General features: G+C 36.7%; 4 protein-coding genes across 6 annotated transcripts; 2 read left to right on the forward strand and 2 right to left on the reverse strand.

The window, feature by feature from the left end:
• Nucleotides 1-129: 129 nt before the first annotated feature.
• Nucleotides 130-1,955, forward strand: RpL18 (Ribosomal protein L18). Its single transcript, XM_053750253.1, has 4 exons — nt 130-236; nt 365-451; nt 575-836; nt 1,730-1,955. Exons 1-4 carry the CDS (start codon nt 234-236, stop codon nt 1,927-1,929), a joined length of 552 nt encoding a protein of 183 aa, XP_053606228.1. The 5' UTR covers nt 130-233; the 3' UTR covers nt 1,930-1,955.
• Nucleotides 1,956-2,107: 152 nt separating this feature from the next.
• Nucleotides 2,108-6,028, reverse strand: BHD (Birt-Hogg-Dube). Of its 2 annotated transcripts, none has more exons than XM_053750251.2 (7): nt 5,508-6,028; nt 5,015-5,200; nt 4,630-4,765; nt 4,047-4,309; nt 3,566-3,767; nt 2,999-3,101; nt 2,108-2,336 (listed from the first exon to the last, which is right to left on the reverse strand). In XM_053750251.2, exons 1-7 carry the CDS (start codon nt 5,772-5,774, stop codon nt 2,333-2,335), a joined length of 1,161 nt encoding a protein of 386 aa, XP_053606226.1. In that variant the 5' UTR covers nt 5,775-6,028; the 3' UTR covers nt 2,108-2,332. The 2 variants fall into 2 exon arrangements, with proteins under 2 accessions (XP_053606226.1, XP_053606225.1); XM_053750250.2 differs by having other exon boundaries at nt 2,108-2,341; nt 5,508-6,027.
• An 819-nt stretch (nt 6,029-6,847) lies between these two features.
• On the reverse strand, nt 6,848-11,841 carry LOC128673111 (cytochrome c1, heme protein, mitochondrial). Its single transcript, XM_053750727.2, has 7 exons — nt 11,685-11,841; nt 11,328-11,378; nt 10,723-10,871; nt 9,489-9,615; nt 8,567-8,684; nt 7,813-7,994; nt 6,848-7,410 (listed from the first exon to the last, which is right to left on the reverse strand). Exons 1-7 carry the CDS (start codon nt 11,751-11,753, stop codon nt 7,180-7,182), a joined length of 927 nt encoding a protein of 308 aa, XP_053606702.1. The 5' UTR covers nt 11,754-11,841; the 3' UTR covers nt 6,848-7,179.
• A 401-nt stretch (nt 11,842-12,242) lies between these two features.
• Art7 (Arginine methyltransferase 7) lies at nt 12,243-18,123 on the forward strand. Of its 2 annotated transcripts, none has more exons than XM_053750709.2 (9): nt 12,243-12,403; nt 12,472-12,710; nt 12,871-13,116; nt 13,499-13,677; nt 14,138-14,363; nt 15,003-15,778; nt 16,404-16,552; nt 16,752-16,911; nt 17,619-18,123. In XM_053750709.2, the coding sequence occupies exons 1-9, from the start codon at nt 12,342-12,344 to the stop codon at nt 17,730-17,732; spliced, it is 2,151 nt and encodes a 716-aa protein (XP_053606684.1). In that variant the 5' UTR covers nt 12,243-12,341; the 3' UTR covers nt 17,733-18,123. The 2 variants fall into 2 exon arrangements, with proteins under 2 accessions (XP_053606684.1, XP_053606686.1); XM_053750711.2 differs by having other exon boundaries at nt 12,251-12,403; nt 12,486-12,710.
• Nucleotides 18,124-19,845: the final 1,722 nt, after the last annotated feature.

Here is a 19,845-nt window from a genome sequence, read left to right on the forward strand (position 1 = left end):
TTATGTTGTCGGAAATCTACGCTGACGAAGTCGCGGGTAAACCGGACCAGCCGCGCTTGGGGCCCTTCTAATCTAAATATCTAGAAAATAATACCGCGCTAAGCAACACTGTGCTGGGTAGCCAGAATAATAAAATCGTATAAACATTTTGTATCTGGTATCAGGGCAACACAAATTTCCTAGCTGTCAATGTATTCTATTGTCTATGGTCTCTTTTTAATCAGGTTGTCAAGATGGTGAGTTTTGTTGTAAAGAGAAATAAATAAATCTTTAAAAATCTAAGTGAAAATGGAGTGCAGTGAAAGTTTATGTGTTATTTCCATGAAATCAGTGAATTCAGTATGTGTTCCTTTCTTTATTTCAGGGTATCGACATCAACCACAAACACGATAGGAAAGTTAGGCGCACGGAAGTAAAGTCTCAAGATGTATACTTGAGGCTGCTTGTAAAAGTAAGTACAAATAAATTCCCGTCTTACGACCCCAAAAACGGTTCAACAAATGTCTAAAGTTATTGATCCAGACATAAACAAACTTGAAAATTGTTTAGCATAACCTCAAATGTTTGTTGACAGCTGTACAGGTATTTGGCCAGGCGTACGAACTCCAAGTTCAATACGATCGTACTGCGCCGCCTGTTCATGAGCCGCATCAACCGGCCACCAATCTCTTTGTCCCGCCTGGCCCGCCACATGAAGAAGCCCACTCGCGAGGGTCTGATCGCTGTTGTTGTCGGCACAGTAACCAATGATGTTAGGCTGTACACAGTCCCTAAAATGACAGTAGCTGCTCTTCACGTCACGGAAAAGGCTCGTGCCCGTATCTTGGCTGCTGGAGGTTAGTTGACGTTTTAATATTTTAATAGGTTAGAGACTTTTTACATTTATTGGATATGAAGGAAGTGTAATTTGTAGCAAATGCAATGTGCTATATGACTTTATTTTTATTTTGCATTAATTATAAATTTTTATTTTTATTATAAGTTACTCTAAATATTTTATGTTTTCACATTATTTACAAAATCAAATGTGAAATCTCTTCAATATCACAAAAATAGAAATAAAGCACATTGTTGTGATCTTGTATATATAACAATGATATCAATTATTATTGTACATCAACATTGATATATTATAAATTGTAAAGTTTGATTCTGGCTAAAATGATTCCTCCTACAATGGGTGGATTAATTTGTAATAGATTTAGTACTCTATATTTATAGCTGTTTGCAATTAAGAAACTATAAGTAAACCTATGTAATGCCATTGATTTAGTGGATGAACTAAATCAATGGCATTACATAGGAACTAAATCAATGGCATACATACTTTTGCTGCATTACAGTAAAACAATGTCTGTCTAGCAAGAGACATCTTTCAAATCAAATCATTGTTTTATTGCATCCAGTTATAATTTTCCTGAAGCTACTCTTTTTATTGAGTGTGTTATTGTTAACACTCCTGAAGATCAAGCTGCCTAAAAGCATCTCAGTGACAGGGTATTCTCATATCAGAATACCCTGTAATGGTGAAAGAATTATCAAAATCAGTTGATTTGTTTCAAAGGTCCCAACATTAGCATAGACTAGATAAACTATGGCAGTAAATAACAGCTCTTCATGCAATACAAATTATGCAATTTCATTCATTCACATCAATATCATGAGTTCAGAAATGTGCTGCTGTGTAGCAGGCACAATAGATTTTTTATATTGTTGATATAATTTCCAGGAGAGATCCTGACATTCGACCAGCTTGCGCTGCGGGCGCCCACAGGCCGCAAGACAGTGCTGGTGCAGGGCCGCCGTAACGCGCGCGAGGCGGTGCGCCACTTTGGGCCGGCGCCGGGCGCTCCGCGCTCGCACACCAAGCCCTACGTGCGCTCCAAGGGACACGAGCGCGCGAGGCCCAGCCGTCGCTCCAACGTCTAATCTTTAATTATAAGGAGTACTATCTATTTTCTTGTTTTATTTTTGTTTCTCTGAACTCTGTTCCATAGAAATAGTCAGTCATGCTTCTTATTAGTCTATATTGATCAGATATATATACAGAATCGTTGCCCTTTAGAGAATTCATTGATGGGTAATACTTACATAAACTACAAGAATATTCACACTATCACAGCTTTATTTAAATTCTCTTGAGCTCAAGGCCCTTTTCACCAGTTGCAAATGAAGTTTAATGGCAGTAAAATATAAACAATTGATTTAACAGAATGTACTAATCCAATAATTAACTAGTAGTTCATCTTGGGGTGTCAAACCAAATACTTTCTTCAAATTAGCTACTGCTGCAGACTTTTCGCCTGATGATTCCACTGCAGCCTTCACAGCTTTAGCTATCCTGCAAAAAAGTTTAATAGATATTGCGAGCTTTATACCACAAGTAGGCACTCTGCATGGAATTAGCAGGTTCTCCGGTTGTACGAAGTACTTATTAAATCCATGGTACTCTTGTTATTCATAAAAAGTTACAAAGCTAAGGTATGTTTTTGTAGTCTGTTAATTTCATATTTGAAATTAACAGAACATACCTACTTCACATTTAAATTTTCGCACTTTATATTTAAAGTGTGATAGTGAGGCCACATATGACATGACTACATCAAAAAGTTATTGGTGCAGCCTCCAGTATTATCTATAGCTTCATGCATTACATATACCCATATTGTATGGAATTGTGGTTGCATTTACATGGATTTGGTCTGCACCGGCCTTAAAACTTATTATCATGAGGGTGTAGCCTTATGGCAGTGCTCATTTAGTAACATGTATCCTACACTAATATTATAAATGCGAAAGTTTATGAGGGTGTGTGTATGTTTGTTACTCTTTCATTCAAAACCACTGGACGATTGTTATGAAATTTAGTACACGGGTAGAATATAACCTGGAATAACACATAGGGTACGATTTATCCCGAAATTCCCACGGAAGCGAAGCCCCGGGGCGCAGCTAGTGTAATAATGGAAGGTTGAGAGAGAGATAGCTACAAATTTACCCGAGCCATTCCAGCTGTAACGACTTGATGTACTGGTGAAGTACAGCGTCGTCAATGTTCGAATTTTTCATTGACGCTTCTATCCTATTCATTATAGTGGGACCTGCAAAATCGTAAAAAATTAAACATCTTGTAAAGGCATAACATAAAATATGTATATCATGAAGTAAAAACAAAGAAGTCTTAACCCCAACCCCTTCAAGTAAAAAGTATAAAAGTACATCTGTGCCTAACACCGGGTCCTTTTCTATTTATGGTCCGTGATTATATTACAAAATTACTAATTTATTTTATTATAAGTGGTCCGACCCGGCGCGGCGTTGTCGCTCAAGTAAAACCATAATAAATTAACACTTAAATTCCCCATTCATGTGCCTAAACCTTCCTTACGAATCACATTATCTATTGGTAAAAACCATAGAAAAATCTGTCTGATAGTTTATCGCATTCATACAGACGGACGAGACAAGGGGACTCTTTTCATATTAGGTAGGTACCTACGTAAGGATGTATACTAGATATTGCTGGCCTTTGATTCGCTGTAATCAATTGATAGTTAAAGCTTACATTTCGGCGGCAGCACTCCAGGCCATTTACAATAAAAGTTGTTAGTCTCTGAATCCACGACGCACAGGCGCCCTGTACACTGCACTTGTTCACTATTATTACTTAACCTAATTCTAGTACTATTTATGTTGGAAAGAGGAAACAGTCTTGTGAGTCCTTTGGCAATGCTCGAGGCATTTTGATGTTGAGATTTAATGACTATCTGAAATTAACAAACATTATACTGATTATTCTTACATTGCAGTGGAAGTGATTATGTAACTACAATAAATTACGGAAATCCATATCCATGCATTCAAATCTTTCCATACTAATATTAGAAATAGCAAAGACTTATAGTTTTGTTTATAATTAATAAATTCAAAAACTACTGAACTGATTTTGGTGAAATTTGGCACAGAGACAGACTAGACATTCGTTGGCTATCTTTTATAGTGCAATAACTCAGCGGCTCTTTTGTAGAATAGTTTTATGATCTTACATCAATTCCAGTCAATGTGCAATAGAGCAGTATCCTGAATACTTCTTGTGATAGTAAATTCTCTAGAGCCCTCAAAGGCATGTACTCCTCATCACTTGGTACACTACAAGCATTTTCTTCAAATATTGACTGCTTGATGGAATTGGGGTTTATTTTCCTCAACATTTCTTGACTTGTATGAAGAGTCTCGGAGTATGTGAGAGCACCGGCTTTTAACATCCAAGTGAAATGAGAGTGGAGTCTTTTAAAGATTTCTCCATCACCTGTAATACATACATAATTAAATTGCTGTTCTTTCAGATACTTTTTACTTGAACAGCAGTGACTGTTGGTTATTCATAATGTATTTATGTGCAAGATCTCATAACTCCTATTGCTCTTGATATAAAAGCTTCGCTCACAGCTCTTATTCTTATTGCTTAATAAGGCTGATATTTCAGTGAATTTTAATTTCGGTTCCAGTTGTCACTGTAACTTGTAACTGCATGTATAGGTATAGTACATACATATGTGTACATGTGTTTAGAACTAGTCAACTAAAGTATAGAGTTAAGTCATAGGTTAAGTTCAAAGATCTGGTTACCTGACAACTGAATCAGTGATCTTGACTGTCCAAAGTCGTAACTTCCAGTTGTGAGTCTCAGTGCTCTTTGGGAACATATCTTTTGTTCCTCATTAAATACAGAATCAGCTAGACTTTGTAGTTCTTTTGATATTTTCTGTAAAAAATAACATGGTGGACTTAAATATAGATTTAAATGTTTTTTCCTTAGTTCAGATAGTTCAGACACAACACATACCTATTACCAATGAACACAGAATAATAGATAATACAACAAATTAATTTTTTATTGGAAAATGTTTGACAGATTTCCCAACTTCATCACAACCATGGCAAGGACAGAAATTTAAAATAGTTTATTACAATATTTTTTGTATTGTACAACTAACTTCAGAATAACACATACCAACATATGTTCCGACAGCACTGGTGTGATGTTCAGCAGCAGCATCTTGTCCCGCATGAGCACCACAATAGAGAACCACCGTCGGAGCCCCCGAGCACGGGTGTCTCGGAGCTGGAACATAAGACTGAGCACATGGCCCAGTGTCTCACTGAAGTATACCACTCCACCCTCTTTACTCCAGCTTACCTATGTGTTAGGAATTATTGTTAATAGGTATTTTTATTTACAAATTTCACAGTACTTAATGTTGAAAAGAAATCAAATATCTAAAGTAAAAGATTATTATTAACTGTGAAAGTATTTCGTAACATTTTAATTTATATTGTTGTAAAATCACAAAAAGACACAGTAAGGTTGATTACATTGACTTGTAAACAAAATAAACTTTACTATTGCTTAACTAAATAGAATTTGTGGCATAAAAACAAAAACTATTGTTTGTTTTTCTGTTTTGACTACTGTAAATGTGGAATAGATCAAAAATCATGATGACCTCACAAGTAATACTCCTTATAGCTGCTTGCCGCAAGAATGCCATGACATCCGTGTTAGGAATAGACTCCCTGCTGCAAAAAATGGTTCCACCGTCATCCCTGGACACGTACACGGTCTCAGGGCCAAGAGATGTGCAGCCCGTACATTCCACGGTAGACTTGGACGATTCCGTTGCGTGTTTCTCATCATCGGTCGTGAAAGTACAGAATAAAGGCCGCGGGCCATGGGCTTCACAAAAATGACACATACCGACAATAGCATTCATTTTTATTAGTTTTAGCTAGGAAAAAACACTTCGAAGAACCAAACCCTTGTTTGTCACAAGTTGAACATCGCTCTCTATTGTTTTGTTGTATTTTACATATTTTTAATTTTTAGATGTGATTAGATTAGATTCTAATGTGTGCCATTATAACCTGTGATTATAACTTAAGCTGGCTCGTTTCATTGAAAACTACAGAAGAAAACTCTTTAATTAGAAAGAAAACAAACAAGGTGGTTTTCTGTCATCTGTCACACGCAACTTTTTAAACCTGTCTATATGGCAAATAAAAATATGTGAATGATACTAATGATTTCAATTTAATACGATTTCTAAAACTGATGAGCATTTTTAACAATATATTGTTTTTATATATCTGTGGATTTTTTGTAAGTATTTAATATAATATATAAGATGAATTCAGATATAAGTTATATGTTCTTATATCTGTGATTTAATTTCTTATTTTTAATTTCGAATTTTCATACAGTATACATATATCCTACATTTTAATTGACAGCTTGCAAATTATGGTTAGTTAACGTTGTGAAGAGGAAGAAATTCAGATTAAATATGAACTCTGAAAACATAACATTCTTTCTTCCTTTAGGTAGTCGTGTAAAAGCAAATGTTATGTTGGCTTCACATTGGCTTGGATATACCTTTTCTTATGGAAATCTTTAATGTTCTTAGTTTTTATTGTATCAATGTTATTCCCTGCAGTGTCGATTCCGTGTGAATTTTAGAACTCATACGGTATTAAATTTCTGCAGCGAAAGTTCTTTTTAATATTTTGGCTGTAATTTTATGACCGGCAGTCGTCAACTCCCTTTGGGTATGATTACTTACCAACGAAGGAGAAATTACGATTGTTTTAGAAATTTGTTTCATAAATAATACAAAGTTCAATGACAAGAGTCTTTCAGCAACATCCTGCAGAGTAGTATACTACCAGTAGTGTCTCAGTTGTCCCTGGGTTGAGTCAGGGACAAACTCTTATTTACAAACTTTGGTATTTATACAAATTTACAAAAGGGTTTCACAAATTAATATAAAAAAAGAAACACTAATGAAACTCGATTTTCAATAACTCATTTATTCAACTGTACACTGATACTGACTGTACACACAGCTATATCTTCCCGAAACATCACAAGCACAGTTTGAACTGATCACCTGTGCTAACCCTCCGTACTTTGAGGTACAATCATTAAAATTACGTACGTTAACTCACTATATAATTGCATCGTTATCGGACCTTAGAGTATGGTAACAAGCGAAGCGACCGAAGAAAACCATGATGAAATATAAAATAAATTAATTTAATTATAAACAATTAACATGTTACTGTGCCTATCGAAAAAAAAATTGTCTAAAAGATTTTAATCTACTAATGTAGTCGGCGGCTTTATTTCTTAGAGACGGGTTTGTAGGCTAGCTTCCTGGACTTCATCGTGCTCCACTTGTGCCGCTTGTAGTAGTAGACGATAGCGGCCAGCAGCGAGAACATACCAATGGCCTTGATGGTCATGAGGCGGCGGTCGTCCAGCTCCGGCTCCGAGCACCAGCGCAGGAACGTGGCCACGTCCTTCGCCATCTGCGACGCCGTCGCCGGCGTGCCGTCCGAGTACTCCGCCGCCTGCGTCCGTTACCGTTACCGTTACCGTTATTTACATCATTAGCAATGTTATATTTTTGTTAATAATCTGTTAGTTCTCTCTCGTCATTTTACTTGTGTCCTGTCACATAGTTATATTTTTAGTTTTATTAAAATAAACGAATTTAAAAAAAACATTGAAACACCAATTGCTAACGGTGAAGGAAAACATCGTGAGGAAACCTGCACATTGGTGGACGGTTTAGTTCACTAGTGTATATCCGACTACTTGCCACTAGATGGGGTAGGCAGTCGTAAAATCAGATGCCTTTAGGCGACATGAATAAAATCTAGACACCAGCAATAACACTTGACATGACGATGATTGGAATGCCTTCGCTCTAATTCCAACAAACAAAAATTATCACTAAAATAAAAACCGACCTCATTGAAGAGGACCTGCGCCATTCCGATGGCGCCGCCGGGGAAGTAGGGGTTGTAGTTCTGGCCCTCGCGCAGCACCACGCCGGCGGGCGGGTCGATGTAGCCGGTGAGCAGCGCGAAGATGTAGTCCTCGCCGCCCTTGCGGCCCGAACAGATCAGCGACAGGTCCGGCGGGTACGCGCCTGACACGCAACACGTCATACAATAACCGTTTTATAGCCCGTTACCCCGCTAATGGGCGGATCTCATTAATATCATTCATCTGTACTATGGCAATGTCAATTTTATGAATGACTAGATGTTGCCCGGGGCTTCGCTCCCGTGAGAATTTTGAGATAAAATATAGTCTATAGCAATCTTGGATAATGTACCTTTGTAATGGTGAAATATTTTTTTAAATCGGTTCGGTAGTTGCAGAGATTACCCGCCTCAAACATACTCACAAACGCTTACCTCTTTATTATAATAATAATTTTATGAATGATTGATTTAGGAAATTATTCCTTCCTCAAGAAAATGGACGCGTCGTAATGACAGCGCGGCCTCAGCGATCGAAATGCTCCGAGAACCACCCTTTATCCCGACAACCCGTTAAAAGTCCTCTGAAATACTTGAACCTCTGAAACTCAAAAACTACTGAACGGATTTTCATGCGGTTTTCACCAATAGATAGTGTGGTGTTTATTTATGTATTATGTTTTTACCCGAGCGAAGCCGGGACGGGCCGCTAGTTTTTAATAAACAGATTAATTACCATTGTTTGCCGCTCGCGCCGCATTCTCATTGGGATACGGCGACGGGAAGTAGTCGGACAGCTTGCCTGGCCGATCGAAGAAGTTTCCTTCCTCATCAGGACCATCTCTAATCATTACCTGGGGAAAAATGGATCAATATCATCCACATCATATCCATATTTTCATTTCCACAAATGCAAATATTTTTGGTTATAACAAGTGGTGGAAATTCCTTTTAAGTATAAGCTATGTTAGGATGTGAGTCCAAATATGTATGTTGTTATATTACTAAAACTGGCATTATTGTTTTTAGGGTTCCGTACCTCAAAAGTAAAAACGGAACCCTTATAGGATCACTTTGTTGCCTGTCTGTCTGGCGTAAAGGTATCAAGTGGAAATTTATATCAAATGCCCAGGTCTATGGTCTCTTTCAGGCAACCATAGCATTCCCAAAGAGGGTAGACGTTAGGCAGGCAGCCGATTATAAAATCACAGCCGAATCTTCAAAATTTTGTACAGAACCCTTAGTGCGCGAGTCTAACTCGCGCTTGACCGATATTTTTTTGTTTTGCTACCTACTTTCGCTAACTTGTGTAAAGTTTTTATTTTAATTTAGAAAGCCTTTATTGTACAAAATCAAAATTCAACAGTAGTTCGGGTCAGTTATGTTGGTGACAGCAGTAGACATTATGAAATTTCAGTTTTGATTTTTACATCACTGCTATCTTATCGCATATTGAAAATTTACATGACAGAACTGAAATAATATGTTGCTGTCAGTTGAGTTGTCTCTCAGCAGGATGAGTTTCTCAATGTTGTCAGGTTTACAAAGCCCACATACAATGTATCCACATGACAAGCTGATGTTAGTAGGTAGTAGAATTATTTACCTTTGTGTGGAAGGATTGTATATTTCCGAAATTAAATAACACAGTGACTCACCTCATCTGCCTCAGCCTTAGCCTGTTCCTCAGTGTGGGTGACGTTAACCAGGTTTCGGAAAGCAATGTACTGCAGCGAGTGGCACGCTTTGCACACTTGTTTGTATACTTCATAACCGCGTCGAATGCTGCAATCAGATTATATATCTTTAGTTATAATTTATGACCTCTGTGATTTAAAGGTTATCATTCAAGATGGAAAATTATTTTAGTCAGATGGATTTTGGTTTATAGACGTCTCTCTCAACTTCGCGTGTTCCCTGCTGCATTTGGGGTTGTGACACCATGAATGTTATGTAATGTTAACTTAAATTTTGAAGATTTGATTGTGATTTTATTAATAATCGCCGGCATTATGTAGTCCCCTCTTGGGAATGTTATTGTTGCCTATTAGTTCATTATATATAGTATTGTTTGTTGGTAACTATATAAAAATTATAAGTCATAACTACTTATCCCTGACATCCACTCCTGTGGGAATTCTAGTATATGTATTCTGACAGTATGGTACTCATTTTTTCATTTGATTAATAATTTGATTTCATATCAAAATCTTATCTGTTTAGAGGAAAGTATTTTTGTACAAAGCAAAAGAACATTTTCTACAAGTGTTCTTTGTTAATTGAAATTTTCTTTTGCTATTGTGAGTGCTGTAGTAATTCCAATCAAATACTAAATAGTCTTATCTATGGTACATTAGGGTGTGATTGGATGATGTGAATTTAGGTGTATCTATGTTATGGTAATTGATACTGACTGATATGATAACAATTGATCATTATTAATATTTTGTGTATAAATTCTTAGTTATCAAGGGTTTGATTATAGTTTCAAACTTTATGACAATTTCTAATACACAATCTACTTTTAACATGTGTCACTTTTGCTAACCAAATTTAATGAAATAGATTTGTGTTTAGCTACTAATATGTGTTGTGCGGTTTATGAGTAAATATGTCTTATCACTTACAATATTTTATCAATATCAAGTACGTCAACATTTGCTACTGCAAAGCCACAGCTTTGCAGTAGCAATTTAAAAGATAATCAATATAAAATAATTATAATCAATTGCATTGCATGTGCATGCACTAACATGTGGTGTACACCTTAGAAGGTTGCACAACTAGTCTTAACAATTAAGCAAGAATTGTACTGATGTAGTAGGTATTCTAGTGATAACCAATGGTGAACTAAATAAATCAATTACTTGTAATTGTGCTTTTGCACTATACCTGGCATGATCTAGCGATTTGAACCAGCCGTCGTGACTCCATGGTAAGTGGTAAGGGTGCGCCTCACTACCACTTGCCTGCACTGATTGTTCCAGGGCAAACAGCAGTGCCCCTACTCCTCCTCCAACTACCCCTAATGTTGACAATAACTGGCAACAAACATTTAATTTAGTGCTTGTGTGCATTGAGGAAAATGTACATATATGTATAGCCACTTGTCCACTGTATAAGTACTAGTTTATTTAACAGATGACTTCTTTGATTAATATTCTCACATGGTAGGCAAATAATTAAGATTTAGAGAATTTAAATTTTTTACAAGTATCATATCTATTTAGGGAAATTAGGGGAGGCTTTTGCTCGGCAGTGGGACTCAAACAGCTAATAAAAAAAAATATCATATCTATTTATTACACAACTCAATAGTGTTAAAGGTAGGATAGGTATTCGAACACAGATGATTTAATAATTTATCTATAGGTTTCGAGATTTCCGTTGCAATTAATTTAAAAACAAAACATTCCTTCAAATGACTTTGTATGAATTAGAACAAGTGACCAATTTATATAGAATATTATGAATGAGAAAAGCAATGGTTTACTCACCAATTTTCTGTTTCTCGTCCATCCTTGAGAACTCGTGGACAGCTGACAAACCTGCAAGGTAGGTTTTCCATTAGATTTCGTGTACTTGTTACATAATGTAGAATAGGTTACCACTTGCCCGTGAATATTTTTTCGAAACACTGATATAACATAATGATAACTGGAGTTTTTCACACCCACTTCCTGCGATATATCCTATTAAATGGCCTCAAAAACATTCTTAAATAGGTAAAAATCACTTGCGCCCTCAGAACGTCGAGGCTGGATTTTAGACACATCATTGTCGTCATTGATAGGTAGGTCACTTCGATATTAAGTCTTATTAATAAATATACTATATTTAACTGGTTTTTGTACCTGAGGAGCTATTTGGCTATAATTTTTCAAAAGCCGTGCTCCACAAATCCTACCGACCGCGGCCGCCATGATACCAAAACGTCGAAATGAAAGACGAAATGGGTGACATCTACAAAATAACTGCCATTGAAAAAAATTAAATATGTTAAACTAGAATACACAATTTTATATTAATAATTTCTGCAAAAAATCACAAAATGTCCAAATACTATCTTATTTATCGTAAATTGACAAGACACTTAAAATGACACCAAATCCGTCAAAATTCACAAATATATTTTTTATGTCTGGATAATGGAAAAAGGACCGTAATAAATAAGGTTTTGTTATTTTATTATGATATACATTATGCGTAATCCCTTTTGTTGAACTAAATTTATCAGAATCATGAAGTTTTAGATGCTAAAACTAAACCAAAACCCTAATATGAATCCGGTAGCCTCTATATTACTTTACTAAAAAAGCGATCTACAAAGACATTATTATTTAACTTTTTTTTATGACTGTCAATGTCAAAAAATATTGACATTGACAAACAAATCAAAACAAAAAAATATCAATCATAGCAATGGTTTTATTTTATTTTGAGGTTATAAAAATGAGTTTCATGGTGTTATTGGATCGAGTGTCAAAAACAAATTAATTAAAACCCTATTAATGCTACATTTACATAGTTCTTTAAAGCTTTGTAGTGTTGTAATAATTTCGTCATTCAAAAGGTAACACACTTAAATTATTTTGTTTTCTGAAATAATAAGTTGCCGGTACAACACACTGATTATTTCAGATCTTTTTCTTCAGCAAAGGCCAGAATGCAAGTTTTTACGCAAAAAAGGAACCCATTAACGGGCAGCACCGAATGGGACGTGCAGCATGAGGATTATGATTATCACCAGGAGATAGCCAGGAGTGCCTTTGCAGACATGTTACACGATACTGAGAGGAATCAGAAATATTATAGAGCCCTTAAGCTGGCTATCGAGAAGACGCATGGAGCTGGCAAGCAAGCTAATGTTTTGGACATAGGTAGGGTTGTAAAAATCTTATATTACTCTTGTGAAAAAAAAAACATAACTATATAGGTAACACTTTTTCAGAAGTTAAAATCTTAGAATTTGTTAACATAAGGAAGATAGCCAAAATATTTTGCAACTTCACAATTTGTTTGCTTTTAATTTTTTTTTAGGTACTGGGACTGGTCTTCTTTCTATCATGGCTGCTCGATGTGGAGCAGACTCAATTGTAGCCTGTGAAGCTTTCAAACCGATGGCTGAATGCTGTGCAAATATACTAAAAAATAATGGAGTAGCAGATAAAATAACCCTCATTCCTAAGAGGTCTACTGAATTGACAGTTGGTGTAGATGGGGATATGAAGCAGAAAGCAAACATATTGGTGACAGAGGTGTTTGACACGGAGTTGATTGGGGAAGGTATAGATGAAATGTAATTTGAATATTATTTTTACATTTTACATACATTGAGCAAACCATTGTCATAAGCAGCCAGATCTACATATTATGGAGACATGGCACAAAGCTAGACTTTGCATCTTGAAGACTAAGTAAAGTTGATATTCCCTGAACTTAAAGGCTGGAGCATAGTCATTCAATGCCACTGATGTCACATCAAAAATGTAATAAAAATAGTTTCCCATCAGAAAGGCCACAAAACTTTGCTTGCTCAGTAGTATAAAAAAAACTTTTGTGGTACTTTACTGCAATAATGATTTGCTGGTATAGGTACCTAGTTACATAATTAATTATACAGATTTGTATAAGAATAATTGGAGAACATAACTGTTTCTATTTCTAGGAGCCATATCAACATTTTCTCACGCACACCGGCACCTCTTAGAAGAGGATTGTATTGTGATCCCAGATTCAGCAGTAATATATGTGCAACTAGTTGAGTGTCCCACCTTGCAGAAGTGGAACAAACTCAATGATTTGGCTGATGAAGATCTGCAAGTCATACTTAGGACACCACAGAAGGTATATTTCACACACTCTATTGTTGCTGCTATGTCTATTTTTGTAATTTCCCATGGAGTTTGAGGTACTGGAAGTATGTCTAATCCTGATTTTTTTCCCAAGTATCAGGATATGTGCTAAGATAATAAAGAGAGGGAGAGCAGAATAGTTAGAAAGGTATGAAATCAAATCAATACTTATTTATTTTGTAACACACTGGCAGTAAATTTGTTTGATGCACATTGCACATACACAATAAAAAAAAATGGTTTTAATAGTGAGGTTTTTAAAACAATCTATTTGCTAGGTGCTACTATGCCAGCCTCATGGGGAAATTCCATTTGACTTAAACATAGGCACAGGCTCTGAGGCATAAGGCAAACTCAGGATATACTCCCCTCCATCAACAGCTGCTTTTGCTGCGGAATCTGCCCCTTCATTAATCAATAGGTGAAATTCTAATTTAACAATTTGTTATCAGATGAAAGATTGTGCGGGCTCTGCAGCTGTCCATGACCTCCAGCTGTCTCAGCTTCCTCGGGCATCATTTCGTGAACTCTCCGACCCCATCCCGGTGTTCTACTACGACTGGTCCGGCCGCAGCCCCATAGATTTCAAGCGGACTGTCAAACAAACATTTACCGCTACTGGCACGGGCCGAGCGCAAATGGTCTTCATGTGGTGGGAACTCAATATGGACACTGAAGGTACACTATTTTATTATGTTGTTATTTTTGAATGAGATCTGGTGGCAAATTTATGAAAACCATCATTGTTCTATCTTCCACTTTTGAATTTGGTGAAATGGTCCCAGAATGGGAGGACTGATCACACCTCTGGTGCTTGTGCTGGTGTCCCCAGCCAGAATAATAATGTCCTCATTTTATGTTTTATTCTTGGCTGTTAAGCTTCGTTTCAATGTCACCTTTAAATTTTGAGATTGGGCTTTGGTTTTATGATCGGCTAATAGCCTCGCATCACCTCTGCTCTCATCTATGAGAATATTGTTGTCCCCTATGGCCTGCCATTGCTTTTTATCCTTTAGTCGCTTTGTACGACATTCACGGTATGCTATGGAGTTGTCCTAATTGTATAGGTCCGAAATTACAAGCCACAAAAGCCTTGTTCAAGATTAGATCAGGAAATAACTATAATTTACGCTAATTTAAATTATATAAGCATGAAAAAATTTGACATTAAACTTTATATTGTTATAATTATAGTTGTGTAAACACGCACATCAAAGTTCATTAGTTATATAACAACTAATGGTATTATTATTTATTGTTTGTTATCTTTTATGTTTCCCTAAATAAAAATAAATAAATTACATATATAAATTCCAGGTAGGATATGCCTCAGTTGTGCGCCTTGGTGGAGCCACCCTGACGCCAACATTACGGCCGAACGACCTCAAGATTCGATTCCCTGGCGAGACCATTGGATGCAAGCTGTCTACTATCTTCCTCAAGAAATAACGCTAAAAAACCACCACGAAGCCACACTCATTTCCTGCCAGGACGAATATTCTCTATGGTTCTACTTAGAAGACGAAAAAATCAAGCAAAAGCATTATAAAAGACCTATATGCGAGTGCGGAGTGCATATGGCTTTATCCAGAACGCACGTTTCGTATTTGAACGATGGAAGGCGAAGTAAAAAATTCCTAAGTAAGATGAAAGAAGATTTAACGAGGGATTCTGTGGTTTTAGATTTGAACGGCAGCAGTTTCCTTGGTTTAGCTGCGGCGAAAATTGGCGCGAAAAAAGTTTACATTCTAGAGAATCTGAATTTGAATGTTGGTTTTTTAAACGACTATATCGTAGAGAATGGCATAGAGAATGTGGTTATAGTGCCAGAGATTACGAATGACATTTTGAATGAGGTGACAAATGTGGTGGCTGATCCGAATTTCAGTAATGCAATATTGCCTTGGGAGAATTTGAAGATTGCGTATTTGTTGTATAAATTCTGCAGTGCGTTGTGTGGGCATGTGTCGATGTTGCCTGAAGGCTGTGAGTTTTGGGCGATGCCAGTGCATTTTCTGGACTTGCACAAGATAAGAATACCCCTAGGTAGGTGCGAGGGTATCGACATGACGTTGTTCGATGAACTTGTTGAGGTGAGTGCTATTTTACTTTGAATACATTTTTATGTGAAATACTCAAATAAGTCGAAAATATTGTCTGTTTAAATACTTTCTTAAATTTGTTGTATAAAGTAACGGTCTTTGGATCAGATCGGATTTGATAAATTACAATTAATATGGCAAGAATTTAAAAAGTCTTTGTGTGTGTTACAGCCCATAGCCATATTTGTAGCCTTTCCAAAACCTCGAAATTTGCATGAGTGTGAAGCCTTGAGGCCATTTTTAGGGTTCCAACTTTCGTTGGAACCTAGGGATAGACATAACAAAGGGATCCCTTCGTTATGTCTATCCGATTGTGAGTCTATCAAGCCTTGGTAACTTATACACGCAAAAACAGAGTTCCCAAGTAGGATTGACGTCAGGCAGGCGCTGGTAGTAAAATCACAGCCGAATTTCCAAAATTGTTATTTAACTCCGGACTTTTCGGTGTCAGACCAGCCCCGAATACAACCGAGCGCACGTAAAGAATAAAACTTAAAACTTGTTTTCTTGTATCTACATCAAGTGATTGTAACTTGTTTTGTGTGCTATTAAATTAAATACATAAATAAAAGATGGGAGAGAGATTTTTGATGCAACTTTTGCATGTGTCACTCAGAATTCGCGAGTGATAAGCGACGCGGAGATAGAGCCGCAGCCGCTGTGGGAGTACCCGTGCAGGAGCCGCGGCGTCCCCCGCAAGCTGCTGGACCTCAGCTTCACCCAATTACAAGCTACTTATGCGCACAATGACGCGCATCCGTTGACGTAAGTTACTTTAGACAACTTTTGCTTGCGTAAATTTCCCACGGGTATAGTAAATTTCGGGAAGAAAGGTACCGTGTATCCTTCTCCGCACTTCAAACTACGTCTATACCAAATTTCATGAAGATTAGTTGAGCGGATGGAGCGTGAAGAGGTAACAAACAAACTTAACCGAATATTTCATGATAAACTAATATTTCAGAGACACAGATAGCGAAGAAGAACAAACAGTGAACGGATTCGTGATATGGGCCGTTTGGAAAGTGGGGGGGAAGGAGATCAGCTCGGGCCCCAGCGAGTGGCCCACTGTTGGGGACTGGGTGCAGTGGGACATGCACACGAGGCAGGCTGTCAAAATACTGGTGAGGTTTTATTTTTTATTTCTTTTTTCATATAGCCGCATAATTGGCCTGATGGCTGGCGAAGAAAAGAGGACGCCCCAAAACAAGATTGTATTTAGGAGTTGAGTTGAGGAGTTACGGAACGGACCGGGTCGATTGTGAAGTGGAGGGTAGACAAAGGCCTACCCTGTGGGACACCACAGGCTAATAAAGAAAGCATGTGGCTCATCTCATGGCAAGTGGTCACCGTAGCCTATGAAGGCCAAAACTAGAGATGTGACACGCGGTTGTCCGGCCCTGAATGAATCTTTTCAAGTGCTCTTTGAAGAACTATATGTTGTATGTTTTTACTTGCAACAAAAAGTTTAATTCATATTAATATTAAAAATGCGAATGCCTGTCGTCTGTCTGTTCCCCTTTCACGGCAAAACCGCTGCCCGATTTTCATGAAATTTGATATGCATATACCACCTTTCAAACATAGGCTACTTTTTTTCAAAAATCAACCCTGAAAAGGCTTTAATGGGGGGTGCAAGTTCATGTTATAAAGACGACCAAAGACTACTTAATTGGCTATCACAAAAAATATTGGTCTTAGAAATTAGTAATCTGGCATGGGTCATATTAATAAAAAAAATATATAATTATATAGTAAAGAAGTTACTATTCTACGCTGACGAAGTCGCGGGTAAAAAGCTAGTAACATATAAATGTGGGTTTTGTTACAGAAACGTGACTACACAGTGATCTCTTCAGACACGTGGAGTCACCAGGCGACTTGTGACCTCGAACGCGGTCAGTTCAATGTAGACGTCAATTTGGTGCTCCGGGACGACTTATAAAATAGTAAATTAGCTCCGACCAGCTTTTATTAGTTCCGACCAACTGAAGCGACTATTTTAACAAGATTTTAACTTGTAATGTAACTATATGTTGTCCCTATGTCTATTCGGTTGGATCTTTCAACTCAAGTTGGAAGCAGATATCTTCAACAGATTGAGCTGAAATTTTGTACACACGTTTAGATTGGATGACAATTCATTATTATGAACATGACTTGATGGTGTACCCAAGAACGGCTTAAAACGTGGCAACTCCTCAGCGGTTTACTGCGCGGAAATAATATTTTTGTCACACATTGAATGAAATAAGATCTTTCTGGCAAAAATAAAATGCTTGTGTCAAAAATTTCATTTTTGTAAAGACATTTTTTTTTTTTCGTTCTGAGCTCCTACTATTCCGTAAAATCTGTTCGGATTATATAGCGTAATTTTTAATCACTGCACATCAATAAATAAATCTATTTCATAATATAACAATATTTTATTAACTTTCAATACTAAGTGCGGCCACTTAGTATTGAAAGTTAATAAAATATTGTATTTGAAAAACAGCTCAGGTTCATTATTAAAATCTGCTCAATTTTTTTTTGCATTGTGAACGTATTACCTGGCCCTACCTAACGGTACCTAGTATTTTTTTATTGTCTGGAGTGAGGCATTGAAAACACTATCTTATTTGTGATTATGAATTAAATACACAATTATTATTACAAACAATAATGTTTAACAATATACAAATTTACATGTTTTTTGGTTTTTTTTTTTAACTTTACAGAGAATATAATATGGTTAATACCTTAGCGGACGCAGTGTTGCTATAGCTGTAAGAACAATTAAAATGACAATGAAGGTAACACTCCGACATATCATATTCATTATCACGATACAATTCATTGAGTGTGTTATTACTAACACTGGTACAGATTGCAGTACCCACTGCGCTGCATGGGTAAACAGAAATTCAACCAACTGGTGGGTGAAACTGGTTGGTAGATTGGTCGCGGCTCATTTTATTCAAGTTTTAAAAAGTAATTACGATAAAAATGCATGAAAGTTTCCGTTTAGTATTCTTTTTATATTCTCATTCCATAAACACAAGAGTACGTGCTGAAGTTCCTTTTGAAGCGCACTATATGCGACGCCCAGGGGCTACCATAAAACAAAACACGTAGCATGTCATTGCCTTCACACGTTCTCTCTATACACGATACGGGAGAAAGAGACAGCATACATACACGTTACTAACGTGCTACGTGTTTGTTTCGTGGTAGACTTGAAGGTCGTTAGTTTCTGCGAGATGAAAGAGGTGTGATGATATAGTGTTGGTGTTGGACACATTTTAGTCAAATGGTTCCTCGGAACACAGCCCTTTATATTATACATAAGGTAAAAAATACAAGAAGGAAAAAAATAGCAAAAATAAAGAAATTAATTGTGAAAACTCAAAAATTCATTGCGAAATTAATTTTCATCCACCAACTGATATAGCCATGTGACGGAAACAGAGTTTGATTAAGACTCCCGTTACTGAGGGCTTTAAACCCTGAAAAATGTAAACACCGTTATTTAAACAACCATAACTGCCAGTTAGTCAATACAAATATATAATTATAGAAGCAAACATGTACAGATGTGCATAAAAGTGCTTGGCAACGAATAGGCATCAGGGTCGTAACAGCATCCATCAGCCTTGTAAGGCGGATGATATGTCACTGTAAGTTGAAGATTCTGCGATGAACGCTCTAAAGCTGGTGATACACTATGCGTTGTTCTGTATTTACACTGTGCAGTGTAATATGAGAAACACTGGCTAACTCTGAACATAAAAATAGGATAAAATAAAATTTTTATCCTATTTTTACTTCTGTTAGTTGCTGAGTCAAGCACGTGCAAAAACATTAACTACTTACCTACAACTCTGCTATAAGATTGAAACTATAGTCGAATAGTATTGCATTAAAAATGCAAAAGAAAATATATATTTTGCTTTGTTAAGTGACAGTGAGTGTTTTGTTTCACGACGTAACAACGCAAGGCATTTAATGAACTTAATTAGGTAATTATTTTTGTTTGATATCAATCTATTCTTTACAACAATTTCGCCAGTATAACC

Source organism: Plodia interpunctella, chromosome 10, assembly GCF_027563975.2.
Source record: "Plodia interpunctella isolate USDA-ARS_2022_Savannah chromosome 10, ilPloInte3.2, whole genome shotgun sequence".
NCBI classification, from domain to species: domain Eukaryota; kingdom Metazoa; phylum Arthropoda; class Insecta; order Lepidoptera; family Pyralidae; genus Plodia; species Plodia interpunctella.

Excerpts from the sequence above, each read along its gene's own strand:
- Art7 (XM_053750709.2), top strand. The coding sequence starts at position 12,342 with ATGCTACATTTACATAGTTCTTTAAAGCTTTGTAGTGTTGTAATAATT. Across the intron at positions 13,678-14,137 it reads TACTTAGGACACCACAGAAG|ATGAAAGATTGTGCGGGCTC; the intron begins GTATATTTCACA and ends ATTTGTTATCAG. Across the intron at positions 15,779-16,403 it reads TGTTCGATGAACTTGTTGAG|AATTCGCGAGTGATAAGCGA; the intron begins GTGAGTGCTATT and ends TGTGTCACTCAG.
- RpL18 (XM_053750253.1), top strand. Across the intron at positions 452-574 it reads ACTTGAGGCTGCTTGTAAAA|CTGTACAGGTATTTGGCCAG; the intron begins GTAAGTACAAAT and ends GTTTGTTGACAG. Across the intron at positions 837-1,729 it reads CCGTATCTTGGCTGCTGGAG|GAGAGATCCTGACATTCGAC; the intron begins GTTAGTTGACGT and ends TATAATTTCCAG.
- BHD (XM_053750250.2), bottom strand. The coding sequence starts at position 5,774 with ATGAATGCTATTGTCGGTATGTGTCATTTTTGTGAAGCCCATGGCCCG. Across the intron at positions 5,201-5,507 it reads TAAGGAGTATTACTTGTGAG|GTAAGCTGGAGTAAAGAGGG; the intron begins GTCATCATGATT and ends CCTAACACATAG. Across the intron at positions 4,766-5,014 it reads TGCTGTCGGAACATATGTTG|AAAATATCAAAAGAACTACA; the intron begins GTATGTGTTATT and ends TATTTTTTACAG.
- LOC128673111 (XM_053750727.2), bottom strand. The coding sequence starts at position 11,753 with ATGGCGGCCGCGGTCGGTAGGATTTGTGGAGCACGGCTTTTGAAAAAT. Across the intron at positions 11,379-11,684 it reads ATAGCCAAATAGCTCCTCAG|GTTTGTCAGCTGTCCACGAG; the intron begins GTACAAAAACCA and ends CCTACCTTGCAG. Across the intron at positions 9,616-10,722 it reads AAATCGCTAGATCATGCCAG|CATTCGACGCGGTTATGAAG; the intron begins GTATAGTGCAAA and ends ATCTGATTGCAG.